This window comes from Elephantulus edwardii, unplaced genomic scaffold (genome assembly GCF_000299155.1).
Source record: "Elephantulus edwardii isolate Elephantulus edwardi_28Jun2011 unplaced genomic scaffold, EleEdw1.0 scaffold00021, whole genome shotgun sequence".
Taxonomy (NCBI): Eukaryota; Metazoa; Chordata; class Mammalia; order Macroscelidea; family Macroscelididae; genus Elephantulus; species Elephantulus edwardii.
Genome location: NW_006399771.1, coordinates 75655 through 88030, shown reverse-complemented (window position 1 = coordinate 88030; position 12376 = coordinate 75655). Strand labels below are relative to the sequence as shown.

The 12376-nt window shown below is 42.6% G+C and overlaps 1 protein-coding gene across 1 annotated transcript in view; it reads left to right on the top strand.

The window, feature by feature from the left end:
• Positions 1-12376, top strand: part of ABCC11 (ATP-binding cassette, sub-family C (CFTR/MRP), member 11) — a 107880-nt gene that overhangs the window by 33943 nt on the left and 61561 nt on the right. Inside the window, exons 10-14 of the mRNA XM_006882575.1 lie at positions 1662-1922; positions 2659-2730; positions 4267-4391; positions 6662-6734; positions 8641-8844. Coding sequence (XP_006882637.1) covers positions 1662-1922; positions 2659-2730; positions 4267-4391; positions 6662-6734; positions 8641-8844 — 735 coding nt within the window. The remainder of the gene's footprint in view (positions 1-1661; positions 1923-2658; positions 2731-4266; positions 4392-6661; positions 6735-8640; positions 8845-12376) is intronic.

Here is a 12376-nt window from a genome sequence, read left to right as displayed (position 1 = left end):
ATCTATATCTATATCTATATCTATATCTATATCTATATCTATATCTATATCTATATCTATATCTATATCTATATCTATATCTATATATATAAAGGAATCTTGAGATTGCCAGTCAAGAGGTGTATATTTAGCAAAATTGTTAGTTCAAACAATAGAATATACATAATGTTTTAATAGAACATTCATAGGGTCAGCTCCTACTCAATGGTATTAACAATGATGACAGCAACAGATTCCCTTCAGAGAGAACAAGGGCTGTGTGGGTGACAACTGCCCCTGGCGGCTGAATAGATGAGGCTTAGGGATGGCCACAGCTCTGGTCACTAGGAAAAGTGTAGGGCAATAGAGGAAGATCATGTTTTCTGGTCAACAGCCTCCAATGTGGGTGCCCATACAATCCTGGGTGAGTGGAGCTGATTATAAGATTCTTGCACCAATTGGAACTGTTTACAAAAATTTACAATATCCTTCTGATGTTATGCCAGTTGACAATTTACTTACTCCTTTCTTATCCCTGTTTTCTGTTCTTGCTCAGTTTTTCCTTTCTTGTGGCTGCCTGATGTGTTGATTTATCCTTTGCTTTGAAGTTCAAGGCTCTGGATCTATGCCTGTTTCAATTGATTTCTTGTGCCTTAGTTATCGATGCTCTGAGTAGCTTGTCTGCCAAATTGGACATCTTCCCAGAAATGATGATGAGGCTAATGTTAGTAGTTATTTTGCTGTTGTTGCTATGTGCCATTGAGTCAGAGCTGACTCATAGCTGACCCTCCAGTGAGTTTTCAAGACAGTAATCATTGCATGGGAGGAGATTGCCCATTCTTCTCCTTCAGAGCAGCTAGTGGATTTGAACCATGTACCTTCATGATTGCAGCACAGCTTCTTACCACTGTTGTTGTTGTTATGTGCCATCGAGTTGATTGCAACTCATAGCGCCCCTATGTACAACAGCCCTAAACCCTGCTCTATCCTGTGCCAATCACACTGCTTCTGACACACCCATCCTGATTACCCAGTCACTGAATCAATCCACTTCACAGAGGGTCTTCCCTTCCTGCAACATCCCTCCACCCTCCCAAGCATGATGTCCCTCTCCAAGGACTTGTCCCTCCTTACAACATGTCCAAAGTATGTCAGATGAAGCTCCAGGTTACATGCAACTATTGAGGATTGGTTCAGTGGCCTGAGATTTGTAAAACACTGCTTTAGAATTTTTTCTGGCAGAACACAGTCTTCTTCTAATTGATGACATTGTTGTTGTTGTTGCTAAGTGCCGTCAAGCTGTAGGCAACTCATAGCGACCTTATGAATGAAAGACCTGAACACTTGTATAACTTTCATCGTTTCTCCAAGTTCATAGAGTTTCGGAAGGCAAGCTATTTCAGAAGTGGATACCGCTCCTGCTTTCAGCTTGTTTTGACCGGGGAGCCCCACCACTGTCCACCATGGGTAACCATTATAACATATGACATAACAATGTCACAGTGTACAGCATCACAGCAACCACGAGTTACCTCTGTACAGCAACGCACAGACCTTAGAAGAATGTTTGACCAAATTTAGTAAAAGATCAGTAATAGAGACCAACTGGCAGACAGTTAACTGGCACGTATTCCTAATGTAGGAAAGTTTGGAATTCATTCTCTTTCCTTTTATCTTTATAGAAATTTTTCCTCCAAGAGTCTCCTGTTTCATATGTCCAGGAATTAAAAGACTCTAGCAAGATGTTGATTATGAATGGGGCCACTTTATCATGGAGAAAGACCTTCCCTGGGATTGTCAATGGAGCATTGGAGTTGGAGAGGAATGGACACACCTCTGAGAGGGCAACCAGTGCTCAACCCCCTTTAGATGGCCTCAGGCCAGAAGACAGAGGGGACAGCCTAGGTCCAGAGTTGCACAAGATAAACCTAGTGGTGTCAAAGGTATGCCATGTTGGCAGACTGTTTGTTTAGATATTGTTTGGGTCTGGGACTAGGAGTTTGGCCTGCACTGTATTACTTCTTTGGTTACAATTTGTCTTTCCCAAGATCTCCCTTTTAAAATATAACTTAAAGTGAAAATATAGTCACCTTTATGGCTTCATATAAATTAATTAATCATCTGAATTTTTTTTTGTAATACATAAGATTGCAGAATAGTATGAGATCCCGGTCTTATCCCGTATGTGTTTTAGGAGGTTTTTGTTTATTTGTTTTCTGGCTCTTCCTCTGCCTAATTTTTGCAAACAGCTCACCAAGAGTTGTTTTCCTCTAGTTACAAAACATATTTAAATCACTATTTAACAGTTAAATTAATTTTATGTATCTCACTTCATTATCTCTATTTGACAGATAAAGAAACTGAGCATCAGATTGTTTCAATGACTTTCCCAGGGTCATGGAATTAGAATAGATCAGTTCAGAGTATAAGCTTCACACTTGACATACCCACCAGATATGACTTCCTCACTGCTGCTCCCAGGAGCCTTTTTGACCCTGAGGCTGCCCCTTTCCAGTTTATTTAACAACAATCTCAAAGCTCTTCTTGAGCTTTGCTTATCTGAGGGATCTGGGGAAATTAATGACTTTGTTTTGACATTGTATAGTCAAATAAAAAACTCACCAGGGTAAATGAGGGTTTACCCTGTCCTAATGCCTTCTGCCCCCCTTGGCTTTGCAGGGTAAAATGTTAGGGGTCTGTGGCAACACAGGGAGTGGCAAGAGCAACCTGTTGTCAGCCGTCTTGGGGGAGGTAAGTGACACATGACCACAGTGCTTTCCCATTAGCTAAAGTCCATGCTTTCTCACTTTCATGTTCCCCAGGAAGAATCAACACTGCTTTCTTCCTCAAAGGGTTCTGAACAAATGGGAGTTTTGTAAGTTGTGAGGATGAATGCTCCATGGATAAGATGAAGTATAAAATGTACTTTCTCCCCAGTGGCACATTCCCCCCTTCTCTGTGGAGTGTTCTGGAAGTGTTCTCTGTACTTCACCTGTTCTCCGTACTTCCCCACCTTCCTTTCAATCAGAGGAATGTCAAAGTTTAATATGATAATACAAATAATCTCCATTAAGGCCAGCTCCTAGCATTGTGAGGTAGGACGTGTCAGGAGTGCAGTGGAGAGGGATACAATCATGTCGTTGAGTGAGTCTCTCCTGATATAGTTTAGCAGCTCGTTTATCTGTGCTTCTTTGGAATTAGGCAGAAGTGTTCATTAAGAAAAGATGTATAATAGTAAAAATAGGCCAACAGCTTTGTATCACGCTGTGTGTTAAGAGCTATTTCCCACTTCAAATTATTTAGCAGTCCTAAGGGAATTAACTTTGGCAGTCTAGTGGTAAGCAGTTGTGCTGCCAATCCAAAGGTATGTGGTTCAAATCCGATAGCTGCTCCATGGGAGAAAAATGGGCAATCTCCTTCTGTATCATTCTGAAAACCCATTGGAAAATCAGCTATGAGTTGCTTTCTGAAATGAAAGCACAGCATGAGAAAGGAACATTTAGTATGGCCAGGGAGAAATTATTCAAGGATTTGTTCTTTGTAATGAAAATCTGGCTCCAATTTTGAAGAGAAAAAGTGCAGAATTGAGGAGAAAAGCTCATTTTTTTAGCAAGTCTTCTGCTAGTGTGGATGAAAGTTCTATTCTTTATCACTATTATTTTTAAATGTGTGCTTTTAAATTGACTAACTAGAAAAGTGGAAAGGATACTACAATAAAAAGCCATATACTCACCAAGTGGATTAAACAGCTAATAGCATTTCCCCATATTTTCCTCCTCTATGTAAATATGTATTTTGTAGAACTCCTTTAAAGTACAGAGATTATGCCTTTTCTGTGCTCAATACCTCATTCCTAATTCAGAAACAAGGCTCTTTTTTTCTTTTAACTATGCTACCATTACTACGCTTAGTAACTATTATAATAATTCCCTAATTCCCAGGTCATGCCTAACTGTACGGACGGGGATGGGGGTTTTTAATGGAAACCTTGGATTCAGTCACAGCAGGAAGGGACCTGGCTTAGTTCTGTCTGGTTTCACATATTCCCATGCTTGGTCCTTGAGACTAGCTGGTGAACCTGGCAGGGTGGGGCTGTGGAGAGTTGATGAATATATTTTGACTCGTGACAACCTCATGTGACAACATGAGAGTGTTGATAAAGGTTCCATTTTACCTGGTACAATCCTAAGGATCCCAGTGGGAGGCAGGACTGGGACACTGTGGCTGCCAAGGCAGGTGGAATCCCTGACCCACTGTGGTCCTCAAGCTGAGTTCTCTTTGTTGCAGATGCACTTGCTCGAGGGCTCCGTGGAGGTGCACAGAAGCCTCGCCTATGTCCCCCAGCAGGCCTGGATCATAGGGGGTAGCATCAGGGAGAACATCCTTATGGGAAGCCAGTATGACAAGGCCCGGTAAGCCACTGGGAAGGGTTGGAAGGGACCCTGGGGCTTGTAGTCCTTGGGGGAGGGTACTCTAACTACCGGTGGTAATTTGACAATTGCTGGCATTTACTGTGTTCTCACTTGCATGCATGAACATTCTTCTTCTTCACTGGAAAGAATTGTTAACACCTTCATTTTTCAAATGAGTAAGCTAAGGGGTCCAAGACATTTAATAATCTGCCCAAAGTCACATAGGTAGGAGGACTCAGGAGAGTCAGGATTTGAACCCAGATACTGAATTACTGTGCTCTACACAGAGCAAAAATAGGCAGTGCATCTTCCTCCCTCCCAAAATGTCATTCTAAAGATTTATCTGTATTCATTAAATCCTGGTTTCTAAGTAGAAGTTAAAACAGATGGGATCATGATGGGATCATGCAACACTGAGGAAGTAAATTTAGATTCATAGGAGCCTCTGCTCTCACATTTGGGTTTCTTTTGAAAATTTTTTTATTTTGCTTTTATTTCTTCCCCTACCCACCCTGTTTTGTACTGTTGAATCAGATCCAGCTGGCCCAGGAAGAGATTGTCCCTCCTTCTCTAGTGGAGCATCTGGTGGATTCAAACCACATGCCTTCAGGATTGCAGCACAGCTTCTTGCCACTAGGCCACCAGAGCTCCACATTTGGGTTTCTTCTTCCTTTTTACAGCCTTTCCCTGCTCACGCTCTTACCTGGAAAAGTGAACTCAGAAGGGCCTTCTGCCCTGAAATCACCTGCTGTGTTTCTAACTCTGGTGGACTTTGACTATTTGCTTTATTTTGCAGTCTGCCTGCGCTAATGGCTCTGAGTGACCTAGATAGCTGGTTTCCTGTGAACCTCTCCATCTGGCTCTCCCATGGGCTCCCTGACCCATGCTTCCTTTGCCAGGGGGACCTTCCATCCTGGCCCCACAGAGATAATATGATTTCTGACTGTTAGGTTTCCCCCAACTACTCCCTGTCTTTAGAAGCCGTCTCAAAGCGTTTAACCCCACAAGATGAATCAACACAGTGACTCCAGGAGTGAGGTTGAACAGAGATTGTGAGGATGGCCAAAAATTGGGTGAAGTTCTAATGAATCTGTCGTGCTTAGCGATGTTATGAGTTATAGTGAACTCCGTGGTACCTAAGAACAATAGCAATAGGTCGTAACCTCAAATCCCTGAAAACATCTTTAAGGAAAGACAATATTGTTGATTAAAAAAACCCCAAAACCAAAATACCCAACACAACATAACACAAAACAAACAAAAAAGTGTCAATTAGCAGCACAGTATAGAACCCAATTTGCATCAGGGCTGCTTACTAAATATTTTAAAAGGTCTAAATACAGACATACAAATATTTAAAAAAAAGAAAAAAGATAGAATTGTTATTTCTGTTTTGTAATCTGGTCATAGAGACACCTGGTGAGTTCATCTAGTCCGGCCCCAAACCCATTGATTCTCTTCTTGACTTGCATTAAAATGCCTTCCCTCCAGCTCTGCATCCCGGCCAGCCTGGATGCCTCCTCCTCTGGATAAATCTTCTCCTGGAAGTTGCTCGCATTTCTCTCTAGCTCTGCATTTCTGCGCCATCTCTATTATCTTTAGTCATTTCCACTCCCCACCCTTGACTCCCTGCCTCATCTTCAGCTCTGTTCCCCTCTGCACGGGGCCTCCAGTACCTCACCCCAAGGCAAATGGTCATTGCTCTGTTCCCAGACTTGCACAAATTAGAGGGCAATTTTGAAATATCTGTCAAAAATAAACATGCCACAACTCAGAAGTAGAGAAGACTCATGAGCACAAAGACATGCATGTCCACACTGCATTGTGCACAGAATCCAAATGCTAGAAATCCAGATGCTGGCAGTAGGTAATTGGTTAAAATCTTATGTCACAGCCACGCAATGGAATACTATGGTGCCATGAAGACAAGGTAAACCTATAGTGCTGTACACATACACATGTGAAAAGAAGATTTCTAAATACGTTCATAAGAAACTGTAATAGTGGCAGAGCCACTGAAGGTCAAAGATGTGAGGGAGAGTTACCTTCCACTAAACCTTTTCCTTTCATGCTTACATATTTACTAAATGAGCACACTATTTTAAAGTAAAGAAGAAAGGAAATGTTGAAAGGTTCTAATAATTGTTTACCATTAAACACACGTCAAAGTTTCTTCGCATAAAATTCAAGACCATTCTCTTCAAGAATTGAGATGTTTGAAGAGTCAGGAGGTTGGGTCCCTGTACCTCACAGCTTCCTCTCCTTTGAAGGTACCTCCAGGTTCTCCACTGCTGCTCCCTGAAAAGGGACCTGGAAATTCTGCCCTTCGGAGATATGACAGAGGTATGTAGGAGGCGAATAGTATTGGTGCTTTTGTGTTATGGGGCCCTCACATTGTAAGGGCTTCTCTGTCTCTCAGAGTAGGTAGAGGAGGGGCCCCTGCCCTTTTCAGCAGCAGAACCACCCCTGAAGCTGCTTCCTCAAAGTCAAGACCCAACATTTTTCCCCTTAGGGAAGTCCAATTGTTCTCAAAGTGAGAACTGGAGAAGAAAGGAATCACCTTACTTCACAAGGTGGGGTGGATGCCACATTCCTTCTGCAACAGAGTGGAAACCCTGTAAAGATGAAAAAGCTTTCCACCAACTCACCCTGTCTCCACTGTGGTTAGCTCTTACCAATGGGAACCTCATCCATGATTTCTATTTCATTTATCTGACCATTCCCACTCTTTTAAAGCTATAGCCACTTTTAAAAAAATTTACCCATCTATTTTTTAAATTATTTTTAATATCTTTTAAAATTTTTTTAAAACGTTATTATTTTGTGTGTGTGTCCAGTCAAATCAGACCTGACTGGTACTGGAGGAGATTGGCTCTCCTTCTCCAGCAGAGCATCTGGTGGATCAGAACCATGCACCTCTGGAATTGCAGTGCAACTTCTTGCCAGTAGGCCACCAGAGCTCCCCTATTTTTTAATATTTTTAAAATAAAACTTTTTCTTTATACTGGATTACTTACAAAATTTGTATACATTGGTTTCCACACTAAGCAACAGCTACTTTTCATCTAAAATGCCACAGGAATGAATCTCCTCTATTTTGCAATCTCAGCTCTGAGTACTTACTAGGCTCTAGGTCTAGCAACTTGAATGCTTTCTTATGCAAGCCTCACAGAAACTCTATGAAGTACATCCTTTCATTATCCTTATTTTGAAAATGAGATTGTAAATCCTTGAGAACAGAGGGTTAGAGGATCTTAACCAACAATTTACGTTCTGTCTTCAAATTAAATGTCAAGGTCTCGTCTGTAGCATGGCATCAGTTTGTGGAAGTGCACTGATGAGTGCACAGCATGGAGTGATGGTTGTGGGCCACTGAGGAGGGACTGACTCATAGCTGACCCTCCAGTGGCTTTTCAGGGGCAGGTAAATATCATAGGAAGATATTGCCCGTCTTTCTCCCACAGAGAAGCTATTTGATTCGGAACACCTGCTTTTGGGTTGACAGCATAGCTCCTTATCACTAGGTCACCGGAGCCCCCCAGCATCAAGTGGGTGCTGCTTCTTCCAAATGGAGACCTCAAGGTCAGAGCAGAACAGGGACGTAAGCTTCGGGCAAGACTCTGTTGTCCTCAGAGCCAGTGGCAGTTGTCTGTAATGCTAATCTTCAAAAGAACTAAAAAAAAAAAAAGACACCCAGTAATTGACTTATTTGCTCCTGACATAACAGGTGTTAGGTCAGATGGCCTTTCTCGTGAGGGTGAAATACCCTCTTAACCATCGCTGCAGATGACAGTCCTACTCCAAGCTCACAGGCCCTTTCCTTGACAGTTATAATCAACTAAGATTCAAAACCTGAATATGTAAAACAGTGCTGTTTCCAGGGAATAAGTAATTTCTTTTATGATCTATTTTTAAATGATTTAATAATATTCTTTCTAAGAAATGGAGTGTTATAGAAAAATGGTATCTAATAAAGGATGAGTAATCTCCGTCCATGTGATTAACTGCCTCTGAAAATCCACTGGAGGGTCAGTTATGGGTTGGTTCCGACTCGATGACATACAACAAACACAATTACTTAGAAGATTTTAACTAGTTGACAATCAGGTTTTCCCCCATCGCCTATTATTTTCAGAATGTCACTGCAGTGTGTTACCACCATGACTGTTTAACCTGTCTACCCCCTCATTAGGGGATATGTGGCTAATGACTATCTTCTGAACATGATGCCTTTTGTCCTTGTTTACAGATTGGGGAGCGAGGCCTCAACCTTTCTGGGGGTCAGAAGCAGAGAATCAGCCTGGCCAGGGCTGTCTACTCCAGTCGAGAGATCTACCTCTTTGATGACCCCTTGTCGGCTGTGGATGCTCATGTTGGGAAACATATCTTTGAGGAGTGCATGAAGAAGATGCTCCTGGGGAAGACCATCATCCTGGTGACCCACCAGCTGCAGGTAGCCACACTTCAAGGGTTCTGGCCATTTGACAACTGTATGCAAACTGATCTTTTGAACATAGCAAGGGAATGATAGACAGTTTTAAGTTAAGCAAAGCGTGTATCAGTGTTGTTGCATCCTTTCCCCATAACTAGTCAGTCAATCTGAATTCTGAGCACATACTCTGAAACACTGCATTACACCAAAGGGGAGCTCTGGTGGCCTAGTGGTAAGGAGCTGCAACTACAATCCCAGAGGCGCACGGTTCGAATCCACCAGATGCTCTGCCGGGGAAGGAGGGACAATCTCCTCCTGTACCAGTCAGATCTGATTTGACGGTACACTCACATCTGGAGGTTGTGAAATGGTATAATTTACTTTGCAGTTGTCATAACTTATATGCTGCCATCTCTGCTTTCTCATTTTCTGTGTTATGGATTTATTTTATTTTTTAATATCATCTAAGGGCAACTTGAGAAGACAAAGCAAAATATAATGAAATGTGCAAAACCTTGGAGTTAGAAAAGGAAAAAATTGTGTGCAAAGACACACAAGAGAAAAGTCTATATATTTGGCATTTTCAAGCTGTTAGAACTGAAGAAAACATTTAAGCCTTGAATTTCAATATTGAAAGTGTCCATGGGCAAAATATTGAATGAGACCAGAAAAATCAAAAGAAGATAAAAAATACACAGCCAATTGGAGATTGCATATTACCAAGAATCAGTGATCTTGAAGGAAGAAATTCAAGTTGCACTTGAAGGCATTTTGGCAAAAAATTAAGGCTCTTAGAATTGATGGAATACTAATTTACATGTAATAAAAAACAAATGCCATTCTGGACCTGCTTACTTGTCTGTGCCAAGAAATTTGGAAGATAGCTAGTTACCTGGAAGAGATCCATGTTTGTTTCCATTTTTTAAAAAAAGCAATCCAACGGAATGCACAAATTATGTACCATTATAAGTAATATCACACACAAGTGAAAGCTTGCTGGAGGTATTATAAAATTGGCTAGAGGAGTATATTGAGAAGGGACTATTAGAAATTCAAGATGGAATCATAACAGGCTGTGAAATAAGGGATGTCATGGGTGCAATGGAAATCTTGAGAAACACTATACAAGATGGGAATCTAGAGAACATTATGCTGAGTTAATGAACTCAGTCACAAAGGGACAAGTGCAGTTTAAGACCAATATTATAAAATCAAAACATTAACAGGGAAGTGAAGGGCAGGGAGGCATAGGAAGTGGATGGATAGATAAGGAATAAGGCATTGGAAAAGATGATGGGAAGGTAATTCTGAGAAGAAGGGGTGATAAGACATTAGAAGTAACACAACTAACAAGCTGATACAGGACATGCATGAAGGAATGAAGGGGGGAGACAGGGGCATACATCTATATACATGAGTGAATAAAAAGTAAATTTCTACAAAAACTCCCATGCAAATAATGATTACAAAAAACCCCAACATAATAAAAAAGTACTTTAGCTGAAGACAGAGACACCGGGAAGATGTTTAGTTGTATTTTATTTACTATGCAAAGGAATCTGAATATGTGGATCATAATAAATTATGGTTAACATTGAGAATAATTAAACTCCCAGAACACTTCACTGCAGTCATATGGAATCTGAACACAGGCCAAGAAGTAGTTGTTCACCCATTTACCATGTGTATCATACATATTCAGTTTTTTATTTTTTTTCAACTCTTGTGTTTTATCCTATAAAGCACAGATGCACATATTCCAAACACAGAAAATTAACGTGGGAGGGAATGCTGAAACAGATCAGCTACTGACCATATGCAACAGTACAAGGGGGACGACTCTGCTGGCCCTTGCCACCCACAATGCCCGCAGGGGGATGGGAAAACTGGGACAGGTGGGATCCCTACAGGCTGCCAAGGGAAAAACGCAACAGACATGGCAGGTTCCTAATGACAAGGGAAACAGACAAATAGAATCAAAACTGATTCAAGTCAGACAGTGAAGAATGAGAGGAGAAAGAAAGAGATCAATATGATCTGAAACAACCACTTCAATAGTAAGTTGCTGGCCTTTTAGGGGCCCTATGGTGCAGGATGCCTGGGGATGCGCCAGTGTTCCAGTGTAGGGTCACCTCTGAATGCCCCCGGCCTTGTCTGCTAGTTGTCCAGTCCTGATGTCCACCAGCAAGAGGCAGCTGTGTCCACAAATGTCCAGACAACAGCAGTCCACAACGTGCTGAGATGCAAAGGAGGTCTCCGTCTCCAGGTTCAAGGCCTCTGCTCCTCTCAGTCTTCCTGCGATCAGCCAGCAAAAGACTGAAACCAGCTCTGTGCATTTCCACAATACCTGCTAGAGTGAATGCTGATTTTTAAAGTGTGTGTCCTGGCCTCACCACAAGTCACAGTGTCCAGGCATTTTTGGCACTCCTTTCTTCATGTCTAACAATCCACTTCAAGCCACAGATTCCAGCCACACCACTAGAATGTGCCGACCCAGTGCAATGGGCACTTCTCACCTTTCTTGTCCACTGTTAGCATTCTGGGCCTGTCACTCCATTTCACCGAGATATAACTAGTTCAGGAACAGCTTCTGAAATCTGAGTCTCAGTGACATGGAGCTTGAGATGAACGAATTATTCACGCATGCACCGTGTGAGCAATCCTCAAACAGTGGCCAGATGAATCGGATGCCTGACCTTGGAGTGTACTTACAGAAAAAGGCGTGAAGACACTGACTTTATCACACTGATTGTTCTAAGCATCTCCACTTGGAGGCCCTGGTTATTTTCCACTCAGGAAGCCTAGGACAAGGCAGTCCAGGCCAGCCAATTAACATACTGCAGGAGCCAGCTCTCTTCTCAGACAGACAGCAGACCTAGAAGGAAGGACGGACTGCCCAATCACGTCCAGCCTCCCCTGCCCTCTGCAGTCACACTGCCTGGGAGGACACTGATGCCATAATGACACTGAGCTACTAAGGCAATCAGTGTTTACAGTAATGCAGGGAACCCTGGGCACAAGCTGATGCAGAAAAAACGAGAGGGAGGGAAGGCACGTCAGGGATACGTCTGTGTCTGTGTCTGTGTAAAAACGAGAGGGAGGGAAGGCACGTCAGGGATACGAAAGCCACAAGGAAGGAGGCGAGAAAACATACAGCTGTGTGTGCATGTGTGTGCCTGTTTTAAAGCAGACAGACTAGGAGGGAGAAAGGGCGGAGGACGTAGATCACCGGAACATCACAGGAAAGAAAATGACAATCAGAATTCTCCTCTTTCCAGCTTCACTTCATCCTAGCACTAAGGGTCGTTCTTCACCTGCCAGACAAGTTGTACAAAACCAAATGCAGAGAGCGGGGCAGCGAGCAAGTCCTCTCCCTCACATCCAAGCACGCAGCCCTCTTCTGACTGATGAGCGTGCTCCCTTTCCCGTACTGTCGCCTGCATTCCAGAGAGAGAGGCTCAGCCCGACCCCCACAGGAGCCCGGGGAAAGGGGCCTGCTGGCGGACAGTTAAAAACGCAGCTGCGAACAGCAAGCCTGGCACGTGGAAATCGC